This window comes from Callospermophilus lateralis, chromosome 7, assembly GCF_048772815.1.
Source record: "Callospermophilus lateralis isolate mCalLat2 chromosome 7, mCalLat2.hap1, whole genome shotgun sequence".
NCBI lineage: Eukaryota > Metazoa > Chordata > Mammalia > Rodentia > Sciuridae > Callospermophilus > Callospermophilus lateralis.
In genome coordinates, this window is record NC_135311.1 from 11,176,369 (window position 1) to 11,200,636 (window position 24,268).

Consider the following 24,268-nt stretch of genomic DNA (forward strand, 5'->3'; position numbering starts at 1 on the left):
CACTTAGGATTTTGATCCATTTGGGATTAATTTTGTATGTGTGTGTGTGAAAATGGACCAATTTCATTAACTCATATTCAGGTTACTCACTAGTTATCTCACTACCATTTGTCATGAATAGTATTTTCCCATTGAATGTGAAATTATATCCCCCAAATATATGTTGAAGTCTTAAGCTGCACGACCTATGAATGCAAACTCACTTGGAAATAGAGCCTTTGAAGCTCAACAAGATAATCTGAAGTTATTAGGGTAGCCATAATCCAATATGACTGTGCCTTTTAAAAAACTCATGCACATGTAAAATACTGTGTAATCACAAAGGCAGAGATTGGAGTGATGCATCTGTAAGTCAAAGAACATCAAACAGTTTTCGCACACCACCAGAACCAATGAGGAAAGCACAGGGTGTTTCTGGACAACCACTTGTGAATGACATTAGTATCCATAGTCATTCACTATCTCAGGGAACACTGCCAGGATGCACAGAAGTACTAGAGCGTGGAGTCAGAGCATCATTCCCAAGCCTACAAACTCTAGAGAAATTTTCCCAGCTAATTTTTTGATCATGTGGGACCCATACTTTTTTCTTCTAATTTCTCCCCTTTTTAATGGAAATACCTATCTTTATGCCTGTCAGGCTATAAAATTTTGGAAGTGGGTAATAGGATTATAACTGATCTTTTAAAAATTTTCAGAGATGGAGAAGGTTTTTGCTGTGGAATTAACCGTATCTTGAGTCTTATTCCTACCTATGCTGATGATGTTTGGTTTAGAGTTTGGACTAGGTTAATTCTGTTGAATGAGTGGAGACTGGAGGCTGTTGAGATGAGATGAATGTGTTTTGTATGTGGGAATAGGCATTTGTAGGATGAACAGTAGACTATCAAGGGTTGAACAGTAGCACTCCAGATATTATATGTCAATTCTTCACCCTTAATACCTAAAAATGTGACCTTATTTAGAAATAGGGTCGTGGCACATGCAATTAATTAAAATGAAATCATTAAGATGACCACTGGGGTCCTTATAAAAAAATAAAATGTGTAGGTGGACAGATATATACAGCAAAACATCAAGTGCAGATGAAAGTACAAAATCACAAGCCAAAATATTCCTGGCAACCACCATAAGTTACTTAAAAGATATGGAACAGATATTTATTCAGGAGTGATCGAACTCACTGACTTCTTGATCTTTGACGAATTCTGCTAGAAAAGTGGAATGATGAACGACTGCTGTTTAAGACCTCCAATGGTGGATCTTTGTTATAGTGATTTATGGAAAGTAATACACTCTGGGGGGAGGGGCTATTGTCCTTTCGGTCCAGAGCACTTAGTTATCAACTCACTAACTTGTTCTTAAGAAAATATTTCACCAGTTTGGGTATAAACTGTATAAAATTTCAATTCGCTAATTTATCTGCAGAATCTTAAAAAAGTCGATTTTAACTAGAATAGATAAATGTAAGGACGAGTGAATCACATGCAGGCTGCTCCTAGTGACACCTTTATGCAACTATGAAGTTTGGCTTAGAACCAGACATAGTGAAACACACCCGTAATCCCAGCCATTGGTGACACCGAGGCGGGAGGATCACAAATTTGAAACCAGCTTTGGCACCTTAATGAGATCTTATCTCAAAATTTTAAAAAAGCATAAAACGGGGCCTGGGGTTGTGGCTCAGTGGTAGAGCATTTGCCTAGCACATGTGGGGCCCTGGGTTCGATCCTCAGCACCACATGACAAAAATAAATAAAAACAAAGATGTTATGTCCGTCTACAGCTAAAAATAAATAAATAAATAAAAGAATAAAAAAGGCTGAGGATGAGGACGACGTAGTTCAGTGATAAGGAGCCCCTGGGTTCAATTCCAAGCGCAAATAATAATAATAATAATAATAATAATAATAATAATCATCATCATCATCTCAAAAATTTGATTTAGGTTCCCCAGCTCCATGGGCAAAGTATATTTCATCATGAAAATTCAACTTCCAGTCATTATTTGAAAACTATCATATGTCAAGATGGTCATTTTTAATTATTTAAGGACACAGTAGAAAAATACATAAGTAAAATTTAGATATTATTTCTGATAGAAACATTTCTAAAGAATAAAGTGATTGGTTTGGATTTAATAGAAAAAAAATAATTGAATCATTACATTAATTTGCTTCTTAGGACAATCTCAGAGGAGTACAGTGAAATGTCTTACCAGTTAATAGGTTTCCTATCACTACCTTTTAAACCACAGAAAGTGGTTGAAATTACAGAAAAAATATCTGCTTCAGGAAGATTCTCAATTAACCTTGCTATGGTAAGTTTGTTCCATGAAACTGGTTTCAGAGAGCTATGCAGATGAAAGTCCCCCTTCTATGTTGGCAGTATAGGATAGAAAACATTCAAGGGGGGGTCAAGGCAATCAACATGTCCTCCTGCCCCATTGCATCAGCAATCTTTCATCCCATACATAGTGGGATCAAGGACATGTTTGTGGATGAATGGGTGAGAAGAAACCCAAAGCTGCAGAGGAGACTCCTGGGATTAACAGGTAACAAGAAGGTGGAACATAAACCCAGGTAAACCCTTGGCGGCAGACAGGGTCAGCCTAAGAGAGGCCATGTGGGCTGCAATCAGCAAGGCCATGGGGTGGACAGCACATGCCCTTCAAAGAACATATCTTGGCATCATGTGCCCTAGATGCCAAACATGGAACTAGAAAACTTATTTGTGCAGTTGAATTTCAGTCTTGCTTTGGTCCTAATCCCTTCTATCTATACTGGTATCTCTCTCCATTGGAATGGAAATGTTTGCTCTATGCCATTACATATTGCATATAAGTACTTACCTTTTATGTTTATAGGCACTCACAAACAAGAGTTTAATCTCAGAGGAGACTTTGAACTTGAACTTTTGAGCAATGCTGGAACAGTTGAGACTATGGGGACTCTTGATGATGAACTAAATGCATTTTTCATTGTGAGATGAATATGTGCTTTGGGGGACCCCAGTGCAATATCATGGTTTGTATATGAAGTGTTTGTCAAAACTCATGGGTGAAATAGTGAAGTATTATTCGAGGGTAAATTCATTGAATTTTAATTGTTTAAATTAAATGAGAGCTGTAACCTAACCACAGTGAATTAGTCCATTTGGTGAATTAATACTTGGAAAGGATTATCGTTCTGGATGATAGCTATGGGAGGTAGGGTATAGCTTAAGGCAGTAGGTCACTGGAGTTATGCCTTTAGAGTTAATATTTTGTCCCTGTCTCCTTGTACTCACTCGCTGCTTCCTGACTTGCCATGATGTGAATTTTTTCCCCACATCACATCTTTCTTGCATGATGTTCTTCCTCATCTCAGACCCAGAGCAATGGAGTTGGCTGACCATGGACTGACACTTTGGAAACCCAGAGCCCAAAATAAACTACTCCTCCTCTAAGTTGTTCTTGTCAGGTTTTTAAGTCACACCAACAAGAGACTGACTTTCTTCTAGTCCTAAAGACTTGGCCACATGCATGGAATTCAACTTCTGGAAGATACAAATGGTCTTCAGATTGCAGACTCCACACCGGCATTTTGAATCAGCAAGTTGGCCAACTGTTCTGCTGTGACCTGTCGTTTGCCTTTGGTGATCTCACATTCATGTGGAAGAAAAACTAAAACCGATCCAGTTCCTCCTCAGTGAGGTTTTCCAGGCCAGCTAGTAAAAGCATTTTTTTATATCTAATCTCTATCCCTCAACATTGGAGTCACCCTATAAGAAATCCAAAGACATAAGATTACACCAGTAAAGGAGATTTTACCTTCAAAATAAGGAGAGATGTAAATGTCATTTTCAATGAAAAATGAAATGACTCTAGTACAGTAAAGGATATTTGGACAAAAGATAAGCAAAAGCTGCCAATTGAGATGTTCATTATTACTGAAATAGTAAATCTTCAGAGTTCATGTGCTGTCTCTGAAACTCTTAGAGAACGGCATCCATTCTTGTTATTTTTAAAACAGGTTTATTGAGGCTTACTGTCATACAACACAGTGCATGTATTTCATACATATCATTTGAAAACATAAAAATCAGTTGTTTATATATGTGTGTCAGTTTCTGGATTCTTTATTCCATTCCATTAGTTTCCTTCTCTATTTTTATGCTAACAAGATATTGAAAATTGCTTATACACTAAAAAATGACAAAATCATGGCATTTGCAGGGAAATGGATGGCATTAGAGCAGAGTATGCTAAGTGAAGCTAGCCAATCCCTAAAAAACAAATGCCAAATGTCTTCTTCGATATAAGGAGAGCAACTAAGAACAGAGCAGGGAGGAAGAGCATGAGAAGAAGATTAACATTAAACAGGGATGAGAGGTGGGAGGGAAAGGGAGAGAGAAGGGAAATTGCATGGAAATGGAAGGAGACCCTCAGGGGTATACAAAATTACATACAAGAGGAAGTGAGGGGAAAGGGGGAAAAATATAAGGGGGAGAAATGAATTACAGTAGAGGGGGTAGAGAGAGAAGAGGGGAGGGGAGGGGGGAGGGGGATAGTAGAGGATAGGAAAGGCAGCAGAATACAACAGACACTAGTATGGAAGTATGTAAAAACGTGGATGTGTAACCAATATGATTCTGCAATCTGTATACGGGAAAAAACGGGAGTTCATAACCCACTTGAATCAAATGTATGAAATATGATATGTCAAAAGCTTTGTAATGTTTTGAACAACTAATAATAATAATAATAATAAAGAAAATTGCTTATATATAATATCCAAATAATATACAAAATATCAGAAATGTTTCATCAATCATTCTAGGCATAAGATCAACATAAACATCTGCATTTCTTTATTTTGCAGATATACCAATAGAAGACAAATTGATAAAAAGTACAAAAGCATGATGTACTTAGGGATATCTAGCCAAAAATATGTAAAACCATTATAGACAAAACTATGAAACTTTACTGATGATTGCAAAGAAGACAAATAAATAGGAATATATATGATTTTTTTAATTTGAAAACTCAATAACATGAATAGGACAATTCTTTTCACATTAATCTATAAACTCCACACAAAACCTCAAAGATCCTTGCAAACACACCCTTTTGGTAAAGGTGTCAATAGTGGGAGAAGTTTTGAATGTGTGTGAAGGAAGTATATGAGAACACCCTGTACTTTCTGCTCAAACTGCTCTAAAATTATAGATTTTTTTTCAATTTTTCTCTGTCCGTATATAAATATATCACACTGAATTTCACCCTTATGCCCATCCATAATGCACTAATTTAAAAAACTATAAATAAATATAAGAAATATCTGTAGAGCAGGAGAAAGGAAAGAGGAGGAGGGGGAATGGGTGGGAAAGGGAAAATCCTAGGGATTGAATTGGAGAAAATCATATTCCACACTCATACAATTGTATCAAAATGAACTTCAGTATTAGGTATGTTTGCCATGAATTAATTTAAAAAAAGTATGAAAGTACAGATCATTCAGTTTAAAAAAAAATCTCAAAGACATTTCTGAATAATTTGTTGTGATAAGCCTAAAACCTATATAAAAGGGTAAGGACAAATCAAACTGATGATTTCGGAAGCCCCAGCTCTACAAGAAACCAATATCTATTAAAGCCATAATAATTAAGGCAACATGGAATGTGACTTAATAGATAGCATGAAGATAGAAGCACATACATGTGAAAACATGGTATTGTAACACAGCCGACAGAAAGGCCAAATATAAAGTGTTGGGCCAATGAGAAATCTCCAGAGATGAGAGGCAGACATTGGGTTTGTATCTCACAAAATCACACAAAAATTACATAGCATGAGAGACTGAAGTTCTAATGTGATGAGTGATATCATTTACAGAGAACAGGAAAATCTCATTACATTGAGGGAGGGAAAATATCTTAAACCACAAAAAGTACAAGCCAGAAAGTAAAACTTTATTAAATTCAATTGCATGCAAATTCTAAGTTTTTTTTTTTTTTTTTTTTTTAACAAATAAGACAGGGTATTAGAGTACAAATACAAACCAAACACTGGGAGAACATATCTGCATATCTGCGATATGTAATATGATTAATAGAGAATTTGCATGCAGAAGATAAACAGAACCACACATCCTACTATAAACATCCCACTTGTTAAATTGCCAGAAAATATGAATGCATTTTAATTGTATTAACAACATTAATCCAATCTCCAATACACATATGGGTAGATGTTTCATCATTGCTAGTGAGCAGTGCCTTCCGAGCTGAAAATAACTAATGGTGATTTTCTTGTCAGCTTGGGCAGACAAGGGTAGTAGAAAAATCTACCCTGTCCATACAGTGAGGGTCGGAGAACAATATCTTGGATGAACTGGAAACTTCATTCATTCTTGTATCCAAACACTCCCCGTCGTTCATGCCATGAAGATGAGATTAATGGTGCTCCTTTCCCTTTTCTTCTCATTGTGGGGAAGACTAGGAGGGGTGCATTGCAAGTGACTGGAAGGTGCACCTTTCCTCTTTGATTTTTTAGCATCATGCAAAGGAAGAGAGGTTCCTAAATGATATGGAGTTCCTAAAATGCTGTATTGTGTAGCATATGGTTTTCTTGCTTGGAGAAAGTATAAAAAACCTGGTGACTGTAGTGAGGGCCCTCAAGAAAAGACAAGAATGAGACATGAAAAAAATTATATGATATTAGGTAAAAAAACACGTCTGGACATGAAGCTGTATTGCGAAGCATTCTGCCAATTTTCCAGTTCTAGACTTCCTTATCTATTGAGATTTGTAAGAAAAACATGTAACTACTGCTCTAACTTGTCAGGGTTACTGAGATGTTACAGGAATAGCACTTAGCTTCTCTGGCTGAGGAAATCGAAACCTAGAGGCATCTTGCTCTGTTTACTATGCTTCCTCTCCCCCCTGGGCTGAGAGCCCAGCGTGTGAGACACCCAGCATTGTCAGTAAGTGACTCACCAGGGCACTTTTCCTGTTTTCTTCAGGAAATGCTTCATCTTTTCAGCATTTCAGAACCCAAGATCCTGCCGTTTTCCTTCAGTCTCTGAGAGATCTCACTTACTTTTCAAATGCAAACAAAAAAGCCCTGCTTCCTGCACTACTGAAGATCTGAAGAGCTGGACCACTGTTGAAGAAATCCCCAGGGAGGTGAGCCCTGTCAGTGCTTTCGGTGGAGAAGATTTTGTGGACACCTCCCACAAATCACAAGGTCAGCAGGGGAAATCAGTGTTGGGTCTTCTGGGTGGTGGGGTGAGGGGAGTCGGCCGGCATCAGCTGCTTTGGAATTGGTGACGACTTCAGTAGCTAGACTGATTCACTTAGAAAGATAACAGACCTCTTTATTCCTCCAACACGGGGGCCTGAAAAAGGGGAAGCGCATTTTGGCTATTTCAGATTGTAAACTCTGAGGAGGAACTGGCAGGAGTTCATATTGCAGAAGAGGACTTTGGTTTTCTTGGTTGGAGAGAGTATAAAAAACTTGGTGACTGTAGTGAGGGGCCTCAGGAAAAGACAAGAATGAGACATGAAAAGAAGCATAAAATAATGTTAATTTTTAAAAAACAAAACACACACCTGGAATGACGCTGTGTTGTGTAGCATTATCCCAATTTTCCAAAACGTGAGAATAAACAGAAAGGCATTGCAGAAAATTTTAGATTCACAAACTCAGATATTCAAAAATATGAACTTAATATTTTCAGAAGTATTTTTAACTTTCCTTTAATTCCATTTGAAAACAGGACTAGTGGCAGATTTCAATCACTTTTGGATAGCTTTGCCAGTCTGAAAATTCAATATCATACGTATACATAGGTTTTAGTGTTAAGAGGTAGAAAAGAAAAAGGAAATTCAAGTATGGGAGAAGAAGGGAAGTCAAGTAGAAAGAAGTCTTGTTTATTAGAAGGTTTAAAAGACTTTCTGTAGAGCCAATTTCAATATTTCATGTGCACTTGAATAGAATATGAAATTTTAATTGTTGATATCAGATTTTTTATATATAGAAAAATATTGTTAAGTACATCAGGTATGTTGCTCAGATAATCTAAGTATTTTCATATCTTTTAGCTTTGTTCATTCAGTAATTGAGAAAATTAATAGATTAAAAAATACTTAAGGCTAAAAGATAAGGAGATCTGCCATACCAACTAAAAAATTGTCACTTTTTCTTGTGGTTCCTAGAAATCCATATATGTGTAGATACACACAGATAGCTACATATATGTAATGATGTATACATCTGTGTATCTGTGTGTGTATATAAGGAGAAAAATATATTTATGGTACCACGAGGACCAATTAAAAATATATTTATGGTACCATGAGGACCAAAAAGTTATTATAACTGTTATTAGAAACATCCATAATTAAAACTGCTGGGTTATTAAGAGTTGAATGTTTTATTAATGGTATCTGATAATGATGTCTATTTTTTCCACCTTTCAGTGATGTTTTTTTAATGACACTTAGATAAATGTCTTCAATTAATTTTGACAAAAACATAAAATCACCTAACTGATCAGGCCCTTTATGTATATGCTGGTGTAAAGTATTTTGACTTGTTTTTGCTATCTTTACTTCAATCTATGACACTTCTTTATTCTCTTTGTTTTTAACTTATTGTTCTATCTTATGCTTTATGAAAAATACATCAAGAAATTGTTATTTTCTGTTTCTCTCCTACTTTCGCCATGATGATGGGCTTCCTCTATTTTTTCTCTTCAATCATATCTTTATTTTTAAGACATAGTCATACTTAATCAAGTTTGTTTTCATTCTCCTGATCTTTTGGCCTGAAGTATTTCTTAATCTATCATTTTCTCATTGACTACTTCTTTCAATAGATATTTCCATGTGGGTTGTTGTCTTTCAAAACTACCTAGGCCTTGAGAAAAACAGAGTACTTGTTGAGGCTTTCCTGCTTAAATATCATTTTTTTTGTAGGTTAAAATTACACTTCCAAAATTATTTTTTCACTCAAGCCAGGTTAGAGCACCTTCTTCTGTACTGAGGGGCTAGATATATTTTGAAATTCAGTTTTTGAAGTTCACAGAAAGCTATTTGAAACATCTGTTCTATACATTGTACTACTACAAGCTCCACTGATAATCTGTATCTTTACTCCAATGCCAAAAGCAATAATATTTCAACAACAACACAAACAAGAGTGTTCAGATTTCAGCAGAAAGAATAAGGATTACACATAGCTACCTATCATCTCACATATGGTTATATTTTACAAACAGATTGTGTTGACACACTCTCAAAACTTTGTGTTTTAAAGATATTTGGGTTATGCAATAGATATTTGGGTTATGCGATATCAATCTGAGGATGTTCCTGTTCCCTCAAGGAAGAAGCAATTAACAGCCACAGAAATTTGAACATACAAAAGGTGTACAAAGAAATGATTCCTAAAAACACTTGTAAAGTAAGCAGAAAACTGGAATCCATACCATGTACCAGTGTCACTAGGGTAGAGCACAAAAAGCCACCTAGGTTCAGAAGTGTGACTCTTGTCCATGTGGGAATTCTAGGGATTCCAGAATACAAAACCTCAGTTCACACTTAAAGGTTGTAGTGGGAGGTAATCAGAAAAAGAAATACAGAAATGGCTTTTCAGGCCATGAAAGGGAAGTAGCAAAGTCATAAAGCATGAGAAGACAGAGTGTGTTGTGTATATCAGAAGGAATATGAAGAACAAAACAGAAATGAAAAACAGGAGGTCACTCAGGGCCTTCCAGGATCCTTTAAGGAGTCAGGAATATTTCTTACACTATTAAAAAATTTCAGCATTATTGTGCTGTGGATCCTAGAGAGAAAATTGACTCCATGAAAAATCCAATTAAGGAAATTAAGGCTGAAAGAAGAAAAATCAAGCAACTGTTGAAATTTTTCTACCAATAAACACTGTGACCCTACACCAGAAAGCAGATAGATGTTCAGCAAAGTGACAGAAATGGGGGCAGAGGACACAGAATGCATGCTCCAACACCAGAACAGACACAGTACTAATGAGAGCTGGGTAGGGAAGAGCCAAGCCAAGACAGGGTCAGTGCCTGAGCCTGGAAGTGGGGTGCAGCAGCAGACAGTCACTCCTGGGGGCAGGGGGAGGCCGCGGCCATTGGCCCAGCAGCCACTTCATTCATAACAGGTGAGCAGAGAGTCAGGAGCAAGATACACCCAGGGATGGGCCCCAGGTCCAAGAAAGAATGGCAAGGGGAGCCAGGGGCTCTGACACTGCACCGCCCCCAGCCTGTTTCCAGACCCCTTCACCACCCTCCATTGAATCCACTCAGCTCTCATCACTCATAGGGAAGAATTTCTTAGAAACGTGTACTGCAGCATTTCTCCCCCCATCTCCACAGCAGCACCTCTGGTAACCAAGCCCTCTTCATCGCACACACACCTCTGGACGGCACTTGGACGGGGGCATTCACTCACATACACATAAGCCATTTTTGAAAGTGTCCATATGCGCGTGTCAGACTATACGCTGTTTCTGTCTTGTAGGCTCATCCATAACTTGAGAGATGGTGAACGAATACAAGAAAATTGTCCTGCTGGTGGGGCTAGAGGCCATTAAGGATTATGAATTTAGATTGATTAAGTCCTTATTGGCCAAAGACTTAAAACTGACTAAAAATATGCAAGAAGATTATGACAGAATTAGGATTGCTGACTTGATGGAAGAGAAGTTCCCAAGTGATGCTGGGCTGGGAAAACTGATAACACTCTGCAAAGACATTCCGGCACTTGCAGAACTCGCGGAAACTCTTAAAACTCGGAGGTTGAAAGGTAACCAGGAGGCACCCCTGGCTCCCATCCTTTCTGCACCCACCTTCCCCAACATTGACTAGAGCCCTGACTTGCTCACAGTTAATACATCCCTTTCCCAAGTCAAAACCTCAGTTACCATAGCAATCATGGTTCTTGAGATGCCAACCATTTGACCACTTAGAGAACTCCTTTCCAGTCAAGGGTTCTGATGGGTTTTTTTTTGGCAAAGGGGTTATGTCTTTTGAGGGTGGAAATGAAGAAAATAGTCAAAAGGACTCATTGAGAGACTCGTGTTTCTGATACATTACATTGGAAAATAACAAAGTAAAATTGGGGGGGGGAGTGTGCATTTTAAAAATATTTAAATCAGTTATTATTATTGCTTTATTAGGATACTAGTTCATCATTAATATCTTCTCTGGCAACAAAAAATGAAGCACTCTTTAATTAAAAACCTGCCTTTCGGCGATGTGAAGACATTCCCTCTTATGAAATACTGGGTTTAAAAACCACGTGTAAGAACTCAAACTCCAATACCACCACTTTTTCGTGCTGCAAAAGAGAAGATATTTCCTTCTCTATTTTCTCCAATTTGGAGGAATCTTCTACAAAGATGACTTCTCCTTAACATCATGTACAGTGTAGAAGCTTATGAGGCAAATGTACAATAAGAGGGTTAGGAAAGGGATTGACAGAGGTCCCTGAGAGTCCCCAGGATAGGAGGGCTGTGCTCACTGCACACAGGAAGGGTAAGGAAACCGCCGAGGGACAGGCTGGGCCTGGGTGGCTACTGCCAGGCTGGGCTGATGGGCTGGAGGTGGACGCCCACAGTCAGACACAAAAGCAGGAGCAGAGAGGAAACAGACTGAGACTGCGTCCACTGTCTTCACCCAGGAACCCTGGTTTATTGTGCTTTCTTTTACTTCATCAGTTAAAAGGAAATCCAAAGGGGAAAAAAAACCCACAGGGAAAAAAAAATCTACAGGGAAAAAAGTGGAGCAGGATGAATCTCCTACTGCCCAGTCCAGGTCCACAACAAATACAGATTCGGAACCAGAGTCAGAGGAGGAGGTACCTTCGTTGAAGGTAGGATGGCTGAGCCCCCACTGAAAAACATCCATTCCTGATCTTCCACTTCTTGCCTTTTAATCTACCCTCCAGTCCCTGTATAGATCAAGAACGTAGTGAAAGTGAGCTTCTGAGCCAGCAAAGGCATACCTATTGGTCTCCCGTTTTCTTTCAGTACTGCTGTGCACTTGAACTTAGGTAATATGACCCCCTAGGGCAGAAACAGAAAATCATCACACTTTTGTAAGATATGCACTAAAACAGCAATCAGTTTGGGGCAATGGCTTGCTAAAGCCTATTGAGAGACACTGAGTCCAAATTTAGCTTTTCCAAATCCAAGTCTCCTGCTCTTCCATCACCAGAGGTGAGTACAGGGCGACATGCATACATTACTTTTCCTCTTTCTTTGAAGCAGTCATGTATGGCCAGTGCTTACCTTCTGGCCATCTTTTTAGAGGATGGACTGACTCCCTGGAGTTCCCAAGGGTATTAGTATAATTAGAATCTGCTTATAAATACAGACTTTCTTGTCTAAAGATGCTCTGCTTCAACTGACATTAAACCCCATTACCAAAGGCTGGGAGTGTGGCTTAGCGGTCGAGCACCTAATCAGCATGATTAAGGCCCTGGTTCAATTCGCAGCACCAAAAAAGAAAACCTACCACTGTCAAGAAAAAAGAAAGACTAAAATTCTCTCAAGAAAACAAAATGAAAAAATCTGAAGACCCTAAGAGAACACAGCTTCCCCCAGAACAGAGTCGGTTTATGGAACCTTCAGCCACCAGCGAAGAACAAACTGAGGTCTGTCCCCAGACTCCTCATGGGGCTCCACCAGAACCATCCAGCAGTCCTCCAATCAAGGTACCTCTTCCTGCTCCTAATACTTGTCCCTCCCCACACCATATTTCAGGGGTCATTGAAACCTTGAAAGAGCTTCTCCTAATCCCTTACTGTACCCCATTTCCTCCTACAATTAAATCCCATATTGATTTGCCAAATGCATCTATCAAAATCTCAGTGCTATTTACAAGGCATACATTGATGAAACAATTTCTGATCTCCACAGTGTTGTGTTCATGTGTTGGTCCAGGAGAGATGGGTATGGATAGGGGGTTGGCCAGACAGATAAGGATGCATGAATACAAGTATGTTCACTCTAGATTCCAATTTCTTTTCAACCCTTTATCTTTGCTGACTGACCAAACTTCTGAATTAATTTTCAGACACCTGTGCTACTGCTTGCCACATCTTTTGACCCATGCTCTGTCCCTGCTTTGGAATTCCTTATTACCCATCCGGTGCCAGCAATAATGCATTCCTCAAATAATTCCTCATGGAAAGACCCCCTATGCAAAAGAGCAGACATTGGACCTAAGCTTTTCTGTGCTTTTATCCTACTGTAAAAAAAAAAAATAAATAGATGTCTTTCTTCTCTACTAGATGATAAACTCATATTGCAGTCAGCTCTGCCAGAGGGGAGAAAGGCAGAGGTGGAAAAGTGATTCACATCTGTATTATCAACTCCATCAAACTCTGCTTTTTGTTTTGCCTTTTCTTTTCCCTGCCTTGATGTGATTCCTGTGGTTATCAGCGACCCAAGATCAAGAAGTCTGTACCGTTGGTGAATAAGCAAGAAAAAATTTCTTCAAGTTTTCAGGAGGGGCAGGTAAGAGCACAAGTTAAGTCACTCTTCTGCACTCTGGTTTCTAACTCCAGACTCACGCTGCACTTCGACTTAGGGTGCAGCCTCACCACCAAGACATATGCCGATGTTGAAGACAGACCTCCTATACAGGGAGACTATTGATTTTTGGTTTGATTTTCTGTTGTATTTATTTATTTGTTTATTTATGGGCAGGAGGGATTGAACTTAACCAGTGAGCCAAATTCCCAGTTCTCTTTATTTTTGATCTTGAGAGAGGGTCTTGATAAGTTGCTTAGGGCCTCATTAAGTAGCTGAGGCTTGCTTTGAACTTGTGATCCTCCTGCCTCAGCCTCCTCCTTATAGGAGTGCACCACCATGCCCAGCCTCTGTTGTTAGTATTATTGTTAGTTCCCAGAACCTACATTTCCCACAATAATCTTTCCTGAAAGGTCAAATAAATCTGCTTTTTTGTTTGTTTGTTTTTCTTTTTAGGAGCCTGGAGAACAGGTGTCAGGACAAAAAATGTGCATTTCCTTAATGGAAAGTTTTAGTTAATAAACAAAGTGCAATCCAAAGGCTGCTGACTTTGTTCTGAAATTTCCTCCCTTAGAGAAAAAAAAAAAAAAAAAAAAACAGAGGTTTTTTTGTTTTTTGTTTTTTTTTTTTTCTTTTTTACCCAAACATAACCCTAAAAACTGTGCTTGATCAAATGAGTTGGCAGCAAATGTAGAACCCAGGTTCATGTACATCATCTCATTTCTTCTTTATAATACCATATGAAGATGGTCTTGTTAGTCTCATTGCACACATGAGAAAACAGAGACGGGTGAAATCAGACAGGTCACACAGGCAGTAGGCATTCACGCCAGGATTTAGATCCAGCCATCTTTCAGCTGTAAAACTCGAATGTTTAATGAACATAGATGGACTGCAGGGTAGGTGTGAAGATGTTAAACCCTTTCATGTTAAGTGCTAGGCTTGGGGTTTGTCACTGTGGCACAAGTGCCTGTGGTGCTTAGAAGCCGTTCTAAGGGGCTCTACTCCAGGTGAGGGCCCTCTAAGCAGTTCTCTCACACCTATCCACAACTGGCACTTTAAAAGTCAGATTACTGAATGCTGTCAATCCTGTCAAAACTGGTCAGGGGACTGGGGCTGTAGCTCAGTGGCAGAGCACTTGCCTTGCACGTGTGAGGCACTTGATACCACACAAAATAAACAAGATAAAGGCATGCTGTCCATCTACAACTACAAAACAGTTAAAAAAAAAAAAAAAAACTGTTCAGTAGTATGTTGTGCTGACCCAATTATGATGATGTTTAATGATCTTCCATTAGTGTGATTGAAGATTGTCATGGCATATGATTTTATAGAGATTTCCCATTACTATTTGAAATTGTCTAACCATGTAGTTAAAGATAATGCTTTAGGTAGTATGTTGAATTGCTGTGAATGCACCTAGGAACGCAGAAAGATTCTGGCTTCCTGATCCATAGTATTGAGGTAGCAGGATCCTTCCTGAGGAACTGTGAATTTGAGGGACCTGTTCTGTTGGAGTTATGATAGGACACCTGGAAGGATGGAGACCTGTATATCTTATTTGTCAAAAAGCACAGGACAGGGACTGGTGCATATATTTGCTTGATTGGAAAGGCTTACTTAAGAAATGCCCATAAATGTGAATCTGCTGTTTTGCCCTCCCCCCAAAATAATCCTAAGAGTTTTATCTAATCAAATGATTTAGATCAGTTTTATAGGATCTGTAGAACCAGTATCACCTCCCAGACAAAGGAAATTGCAGTCCTTTCTGATTTTAACATTTAAAAGGAGGTTCGTGGTAGGAGGAGGCAATATGTTGGAAGTATCTGAATGCATGCTATGATTCCTACTGTGACCCAGAATAAAATTTGCAGGGTCAAAGTCCTATTTAAAGAGGAAAAAAAAAATGAAAATAAAAGATGAATTTCATTTGATTTTAAAACCATTAAACAACAATAACTACAACAAAGTAAAGAAACCTGTTTTCCTTCAGGAAATGGAAGCCACGAATAGCAAAACAAATAACGGAAAGGTCCAGGAATCTCAGGGACAGCGTCAACTTCCACAACTGTCAGAAATTGGCATAAAACCACCTCAGTGTATTATCCACACTCCTCAGAAGCCTCCAACAGCACCACCCAGCAGTGTCCACACTCCTCAGAAGCCTCCAACAGCACCATCCAGCAGTGTCCACACTCCTCAGAATCCCCCAACAGCACCACCCAGCAGTGTCCACACTCCTCAGAAGCCTCCAACAGCACCACCCAGCAGTGTCCACACTCCTCAGAATCCCCCAACAGCACCATCAAGCCATGTCCACACTCCTCATAAGCCTCCAACAGCACCATCCAGCAGTGTCCACACTCATCAGAAGCCTCCAACAGCACCATCCAGCCATGTCCACACTCCTCAGAAGCCTCCAACAGCACCATCCAGCAGTGTCCACATTCCTCAGAAGCCTCCAACAGCACCATCCAGCAGTGTCCACACTCCTCAGAAGCCTCCAACAGCACCACCCAGCAGTGTCCACACTCCTCAGAATCCCCCAACAGCACCACCCAGCAGTGTCCACACTCCTCAGATGCCTCCGACAGCCACATCTGGCAAAACCAACACCTTTCACTTACTTCTAACATTACCCAGCGGAGTCCAGACCTCTCATCTGTCTCCCCCAAATTCATCAGGCAGAATCCAGACTCCTCATTTTTCTTCAACATCATCCAGAGGAATCCAGGGTCCTCACACATCTCCAACGTCATGCAGCAAAATCCAGACTCCTCAGATGCCTCTGGCAGCACCAGATGGCAGAACCCCCACTCCACACTTACCTCGAACCTCACCCAGTGAGTGCCAGACCACTCACGTATCTCTAACATCATCCAGCAGAGTCCAGACCCCTCACATGTGTCCTGGAGATCCATCAGGCAGAATCCAGACTCCTCATTTTTCTCCAACGTCATCCAGAGGAATCCAGACTCCTCAGACACATCCCACAGAACCATCCACCATAATCCAGAATCCACAAGTGTGGCCAGCAACACCATCTGCCAGTCTGCAGACTCTTCAGAAGACTGTGACATCTTTCAGCAGTGGCTTACCCACGGTAAGAGTTCTCTGTTCCCACACTATAATGACAGAGATTCACAAACTTGGAAGAGCTTCTCCCACATTTGTTCAGTTCAACTGCTCATTTTATTGAGTACATTTTGAGATCCCATCCTACATTTGAATTCCCATTCAGATAATACTCCACTTCATTGAAGTAATATATATAATTGTTAGTGAACTTACCCTTCCGTCTTCCATAATGAGTTAAATTGGACACTAGTTTACGAATCTGTAAGGATAGTGCCAGTGAAATGACTACCTAAATCTTCTTATTTATTTATTCCACCACCTAAATTATACTATTTTTGATAGTGTTGTCTAGATTTCCCCCCAGTTCTGCCCAAGTACTGTTTTCTTGAGGATCGACCTTGAGAATCTTGTTGACGTTCTTTGAGAATCAGCACTGAGTCAGCTCTCACTAGATAGTGACCCAAGACACCCTATCTTAACGGTGCCTGTCTTTGCTGTGTATTTCCTAAGTAGAATCCAAGATTGAAAACTGTACCTAAAGAAGCCTCTGAAGAACATGGTCACCAGAAGGGCCCCAAAGAAGTAGTGGTGTTGAAAGTAACAGAACCATTTACTTATGAGTTCAAAGAAGGCGGGAAGAAGATGTTTCATGCTACAGTGGCCACTGAGAGCGAGTTCTTCAGAGTGAAAGTTTTCGACATCCACTTGAAGGACAAATTCATCCCAAAGACAGTTATCGCCATATCCGATTATATTGGCCGCAACGGGTTCCTGGAGGTATACAGTGCTTCAACTGTGTCTCACGTGAGCACAGACAGAAAGATGGAGATCTCAAAGACACTGATTAAAAATGCTAATGCAACTCCTAAAATTGAGTATCTTTGCTCAAGAAGCACAACAAAATACGTGAATGGGGTGTACATGGTGTATAAGGTAAGCCACAGCACTATTTCATAAAGTTTCTTCTGTAAGCCCAGATTTTAAGAGTCTTACCTTGTTGATGGGAGTCGAGTCAATTTACTGAACAGAGGAAATCAAGGCCTGACTGATCAGGGATTGGGAAGTGGAGACTCCATCATCAGAGTATGGCACAGTGAGTCTCAGAACAGTTGTCTTTACAGGATCTCATCAGGAGAGTTCTTCAGAAAGAGATTCACCAAGAATCTTTGGCATTTTAACAGCTATTCTGATACTTTCATAGCCACTCTGGTCTATAACACCCTGTAGTTCATCTCAGCCCATGTATCCTTAGGATTTTGCTTGTGGTTTCCCCATCGGTATCAATGACAACTTAATTGTAAATGAAGAGTTGGCCTCCCAAATCTGGATCTGGTTGTGGTGAACATAATAAGAAACCAAATAGATGGCTCTGCCCCGGGATGTGGTGACATCTAACAGTGACCTCAGATTCTGATCAGCCAGACTCTGGTCCCTTTAAAAGGCTCTCCCCTCTTCCCATTCATTACTTTTCATCCAGAGATGGTTGAGCAGCTGACCTCTGCATTAAATCATAAGAGAAACATAGAAGCTGAAAGGTCAGAAACCTATAGTCTCAATCAGAGACCCCTCAATTGGCAAAGAAGCTTGGTGAATTCTTAGAATTAGGGTCATTCAGTCCCGATACACCATGCAACTTAGTACCCTTAGCTGAGATAACTGTTTGTTGGAAGTGTGTCAATCTGCTCTGTACGTCTTTGAGGATGGTCTATTTTTGTTGTTGTTCTCTTTGGTAGTGAAGATTTAAACTAGGGGTAATCAATCACAGAGCTACATTCCTAGACCTGTCTGCCTGTCTGTCTGTCTATCTGTCAATCATCTATCTACTTAGACAGGGCCTCACCAAGTTGACTAGGCTGGCCTTGAACTTGTAACCCTCTGAGCTCAACCTTTTTCTTTTACCTGGGATGTTTTCTATGCACTCTGTTTAAACAATAGTGCAAATATATGTGGCTGTAGAACTAATAAATATAGTGATATATGACCAAAAACATTGGGACTAGATGATCTGGATTTAATATTTGGAGAAGAGCAAGTCAATGAAGAAGACAAAAAATAAATTGTATATTGAGATAACAATATACTTAATGAGGAAATGTAATAGTTTTCCTCAGCCTCACCCAGTGAGCCTTTCTTCTCTTTTCTTGTGGAGGTATCAAAGAAACCTATACAGGTAATCAGATTTTTATAGTGACTATGCCTATGTGGAAACAGATTAGGAAGATAAGGTTTTCTAGAAAAACCTTACAGACATTAAATTAGGAAAGCCTGAGAGATGTTCGGTGGAAAATACCTTAAGTTTTTGTTACCTGTGATTCAGAAACTTCAGATCTATTTACCTTGTCAGAGATAAACATTTTCATTTATAGCCTATATTTGTCAAATATGTAAGAATTCCTGATACATTTCTCAGAAGATGAGTGTTCATAATCTTTTGCAGAAAAATGTGAGGGAAGATTGCACTTATTATGAGATACAAGATGATACAGGGAAGATGGAAGTGGTGGTGTATGGACGGCTAACCTACATCAACTGTGAAGAAGGAGATAAACTTAATCTCTTCTGTTTTGAATTGACCTTGAATGCAGATAAGTGGCAGCTGAGATCTGTTTTCCACAGTTACATCAAGGTGGGTGTGCTATGGGAATATCATTCTTCCAAAATAAGTTTTTTGTTTTTCTTTTTTATGTTGTACTTTCAGGAAAATAAACTCTCTATGCTGTTAGAGCGTTCAACATGTGGGAAGAAAAACTAAGCTCTGCCGATTAGGACATATGAGCATCATTTTTTAAAAGCTAATTCTATTTTTAAATGTAATAAATAAAGTAAATTCAGAGACACTATAAAAATTCATTCTTCCCTAAGCTAAATAATGAAGATATGTTGTTGAATTAACCAAAGTAAGAAAATAATTTAATGAAAGATTTGGGTTAGATTAAGGAAGATTTGTTTCAACTTCTGGCTCTGTGATTTTCTAATTGACTAAGGATTTAAAACACGAGGCACTTCTCTGTCACCTTCTATAAAGTGGGGAAATATTTTCTAACACAACAGGTCATCAACAAAACCTCTAAGAGATCTAGGTTACCAATGCTGCCCTGAGCAAATCAGAACACAAGTACTTCCCTTTAGAGAAATGGTAGATGACAGTGTCTGTGCTCTTTGTCACACCGATGCACAGACATTCATGTGCAAGTCATGGAACACTGCAAAAGGCTGATGCTGGACAGCAAAGACATAAAATAAAAAGGCTGACCTGTTCAAGCACACAGAAATGTACACATGACCTGTTCAAACACACCTGCTGAGATCTCTCTGATCCTCAGGACCATCAGTCAAATATTCCTCCCACCAGTTGCACTAGGAAAGCCTTTTGTAACTTCCTCCCTCCCTTCTGCCCAATGAAAACCTCCACTCAGCTTTGCATGGGGTCCACCAGCTCTTGTCTCTTGTGCTGCTTCCTGATACCACCTGTGTTCATGCTGGATAAAGTGACTAGCTGACTTTCTAGTCCTAAGCAAGTGGGAAAAGGTGACTCCAACCACAGGAATGGTTATAGGAGATAAGTAGGAGTGAGAAAAGACATGAGGTTCATGGGGAGGAGACCCTGTGGGTGAAGAGAGAAATGTGGGCCAGCTGCATCTCAACTTCTGACCTTCTTCTTCAAGGTAATCAAGGCCAACAAATCCAAGATATGTCCACTCAATCGTGATTCAAATATGGACACTTCACAAGAATCCTTCTTAAAGCCAGAATACTACTGATAACAGTGCTCATGGAGATGAGATCCAAGTACAGAAAAAAAATACATGTATATATATTTGAAATATATTACAAACAAAAACCAGCTTTAGTCTGTGGCTGTCACTCAGTGGTGCTGTGCTCCCCTAGCAAGCATAAAGCCCTGGGCTCAATACCCTGCAACACAAAAATAAATGAATAATAAATAAATTTAAAAACAAATATGATATTCATTGATTCTAGAAAATGAGATTTAGAAGAGCCTTCTACTTTCTACTTGTCTGTATTTCTAAATTCCATATTTTACATCGATAATTTTAATATTTTTTTTAAAAAAATAATAATTTTTCTAGAGCAATGCTAGGCTCTAGTCACAGTTGAATAGGCTATGACCTGCTCAAAAAAAAAAAGTTTGGTAATGAAATGCGGCCTGCGGTATAATTGCAAATCTCTTTGTCCTGGAAGGGTAGATATCTGAGAATCTGTCCCCTAAAGGGGCCACAATCAGGTACGTTGTCCATGTGGAGGTGTTTGTTGTCTGGTGATTTGCATGAACACACTAGTATGATAAAAGAATTTCTGCCCCTCCCTGATGTACTCCCTGTATCTGAGATATGTTCCATTTATCTACCCAAGTACCAACAGGTCTCCATAGCTATCCCCCCACAATTCCTCCTCCTTACATTCCCTGTGTGTGAATCCATCAGGAAGCTGTCCCAGGCACTTCTGCTGTAGGCAATCACTGAAGAGAACTGATTTTTCTTTAGAGTAGAATAGCAGGAAGCAGATGTCTGCAAAGAAATTTTACTCTTGTATTTTTATCGATCACATATTGGTACCAGGTATTTTCTGATTGTTTTGTGTCCTTTAACCTTCCTATAAGCCCTAAAAGGTGGATGGATAGTTTTCTCCATTTTACTCTGTGTAGTGTGTGACAGACAAGCAACAGACAGGTGCACTCACTCTCCTAAGGACACTTGGATGGGAAAGTAGAGAGCTACATTAAGAATCCAGGGAGCAGTTCCAGTGTGGGGGAGGTGTGATGGGGAAGAATCTGGAGCTGAGCTGGAAATTTGGAGAGCATGGGTACGTTTACCACAATACGGGTCCAAGACTACGGATGCCCCATTTGTGGCTCAATGCCCAAGGAGTATTATTGTATTGTATTGTTTTGCCATAGACTGTCTCCTTTCTTTTTGTTTCTTTTCTTATAGTTGACTCAGATGCTAATTAAACATTTTCATATATATATATATATATATATATATATATATATATATATATCACATACACACATATTGTTATACATTTATAAATAAATGTATAACAGTTATATCACTGCAGATGTGCTTACATGGTAATGTATTACATGGTATGGGTATGTATTTCTCATCTACTGTTAGAAAACTAAAGTTCAAAGATATTTAATGAAGTGTCAAAATCAGTTACTCTGCTAATTAGGAACAGAGATCATCCTGGGGTGTCACCTGCTAAAACTTCCTCTAAATTCAAACTTGACTTTTGGACACTAAGGAAAAAGATTGCTTCATACCCAACTGATGTTTGTATTCTGAGTTGTCCTGATACTCTGATACTCTATGTAAACTTCCTACAATTTGCTATTCTTGAGTCTGTAGATGGTGACAATTAAGGGTAAAGCATGACTTACAGGTGACTTGCCCAGTGTCCCTGCCCTGTTTTCAGTCATGTTGATTCCCCTTGAACTTGTAAGAACTGAGTCTCCAACAGAGATAATCAAAAAAATCCCATTCTACACAAGAGTTTGCTTCTTTGTTTTGTTTTCACTTAAAAAGCTTCATCTAATTCCACCATCCCACTCTAGCTTACATCCTTGTGCCATACCACATTCCTCCTTGGAATTAAAATAAACTAAGAAAAAGCCAAAATCCAGAGCTGCTGCTAGATTGGAAGCATGTGGGCCAAAGAGGTCAGGTTAGCTCACAGAGATGCTAATCTGCAACCATAGACATCTGACAGATTGGGTGGTACCAAGTGGTTTTAAGCTGTCCAAGACAGAGAAGTGTCATTGTGCAGGTTTCTGGGGTATCCAAATATGAGAGTGATGAAAAGAGTCCTGGTGAGCCCCAGTAGACCCTCCACTACTATAACTCAGAAACTAGCATTAGCTGGGGGAGGACTACTGCACCACAGATCACCTGTGGAAAAACCAAAACCAGAACTCTAGCACTCACAGACAGCCATCGGGAGCTTCACTGGTCTGAATATGATCCAACTGAAGGGAACAAGTACACAGTGACCCACAAGTAATTCGGGGACACTCCAAAGCCTGCATACAGAACTACTGCAATCAATAGAAGCACCCAACTCACAACACTGAACCCTCTGATCAGTCAGATGCAGGCCCCTGAGCTGACAATTCAGAAATTCCTGGTAGTTTGGCCCCTGTGCCCCTGCAACTCAGGAAAGATCCACAGGCAAGATTCTTTAGTCTGAGGCCAGTGCAGGAGATATGAACAGTTCGGCCAAGTGGGAAAATCCTAAGGGAGTTTAAATTAAAGACAGAGACGCCAATTACTTTTAAACCAGCTCCAGATGGCTCCTCGCACCCCAGCCTCAAGCTACCCAGGGAAGTAGGGAGGTTTACTGAAGAGGCTAGCGAGAGAACGAGGGCACGCCAGGGAGGGGGCTTTTATTGGGGAACAAAAAATTCTGGGAAAATCCCATCCAATGAAGGTCAGGGGGGGGCAGTGTGAGATGACTGGATCTTGGAGGGCAGTGGTAAGGCATGCCTCCACACAGACAAGCCCTCGGGCCCAAGAAGGGTGGGGAAAGCTCTAACACCTAGTGTCTGAGCGCCTCACACCCAGCACGGGAGGTAACTCAATCACTTGCAAGGATGGCCTCCCACAAGATTCAATGAGATTTTCTCCATCTGGACATGGTGTACTATGAACAACTCTAATGTCAAATCTGATTGCCGCAGCCCGGCTGGCTGGGCAAAATAACCGGGGGGTGACGAATAACTTGTGTACGTTGATGCAGCAGGAATGGAAGCCGTTTATTGTAGGATAACAGAGGTATTTATACATTTTGCACAGCTTATCTTAATTAGCATAAACTAGATACAGCAGTTAACCAATCAAGAATCTCCACACTTAATGGCTCGCTTTTGTTACTTTACAAACCACTCCCTCTGGCATTTTGCCAGGCGCCATCCAGACTTGTTTACAGACCTTAATATTTGATCATATAAATAACTGCTTCACTTGAATGATAATTCTTAATGCAATAGCCAACATTGTACCTTCAACGCATTTCTATTTCAAGGAACAAAATTGAAGAAGCCATCAAGTCTACTAAAAAAAAAGAAAAAAAAAAAGCCGAAGAACAGATTTTTTTTTTAGCCAAATTTGAACAGACACTTAAGAAAGAACTAATACAAATCCTCCTCAAATTATTCCTTGAACTAGAAAAGGAGGGAACTATTCCAAAATCATTCTATGAAGCGAGGGTAGTCCTGATACCAAAACCAGACAAAGACACATCAAGGAAAAAAACCTTCAGAAATACCCTTGATGAACATACAGGCAATAATTCTTAATAAAATAACTGGCAAACCACATAAAATAACACATTAAAAAGGTAATGCTTCATGATCAAAGAGTGTTCATCCCAGGAATGCATGATCCATTCAACACATGAAAATCAATAAAGAACATAAAGAGTCTTAAAGACAAGAATCTCATGATTTTCTCAATAAATGCAGAAAAGGCATTTGAAAAAATACAGCACCAATGCATGTTTAAAAGACTAGAAAAACTAGGGATAGTTGGAACATACCTCAACATTGTAAAGGCTGTGTACAACAAACCCAAGCCCAACATCATTCTGAAAGGAGAAAAAGTAAATCATTTCATCTAA

General features: G+C 39.5%; 1 protein-coding gene across 2 annotated transcripts in view; it reads left to right on the plus strand.

Moving 5' to 3' along the window:
• The window catches only part of LOC143403985 (gamma-interferon-inducible protein 16-like), a 45,076-nt gene extending 24,409 nt beyond the window's left edge, over positions 1-20,667 (plus strand). Inside the window, exons 1-9 of one of the 2 annotated variants that reach the window (XM_076862342.1) lie at positions 6,942-7,231; positions 10,534-10,818; positions 11,732-11,886; positions 12,511-12,729; positions 13,460-13,534; positions 15,543-16,652; positions 17,141-17,560; positions 19,065-19,253; positions 20,293-20,667. In XM_076862342.1, coding sequence (XP_076718457.1) covers positions 10,554-10,818; positions 11,732-11,886; positions 12,511-12,729; positions 13,460-13,534; positions 15,543-16,652; positions 17,141-17,560; positions 19,065-19,253; positions 20,293-20,388 — 2,529 coding nt within the window. In that variant the 5' untranslated portion in view covers positions 6,942-7,231; positions 10,534-10,553 and the 3' untranslated portion in view covers positions 20,389-20,667. Of the gene's footprint in view, positions 1-6,941; positions 7,232-10,533; positions 10,819-11,731; positions 11,887-12,510; positions 12,730-13,459; positions 13,535-15,542; positions 16,653-17,140; positions 17,561-19,064; positions 19,254-20,292 lie in introns of those variants that run through there. The other variant, XM_076862343.1, reaches the window with a different exon arrangement.
• The last annotated feature ends 3,601 nt before the right edge of the window (positions 20,668-24,268 follow it).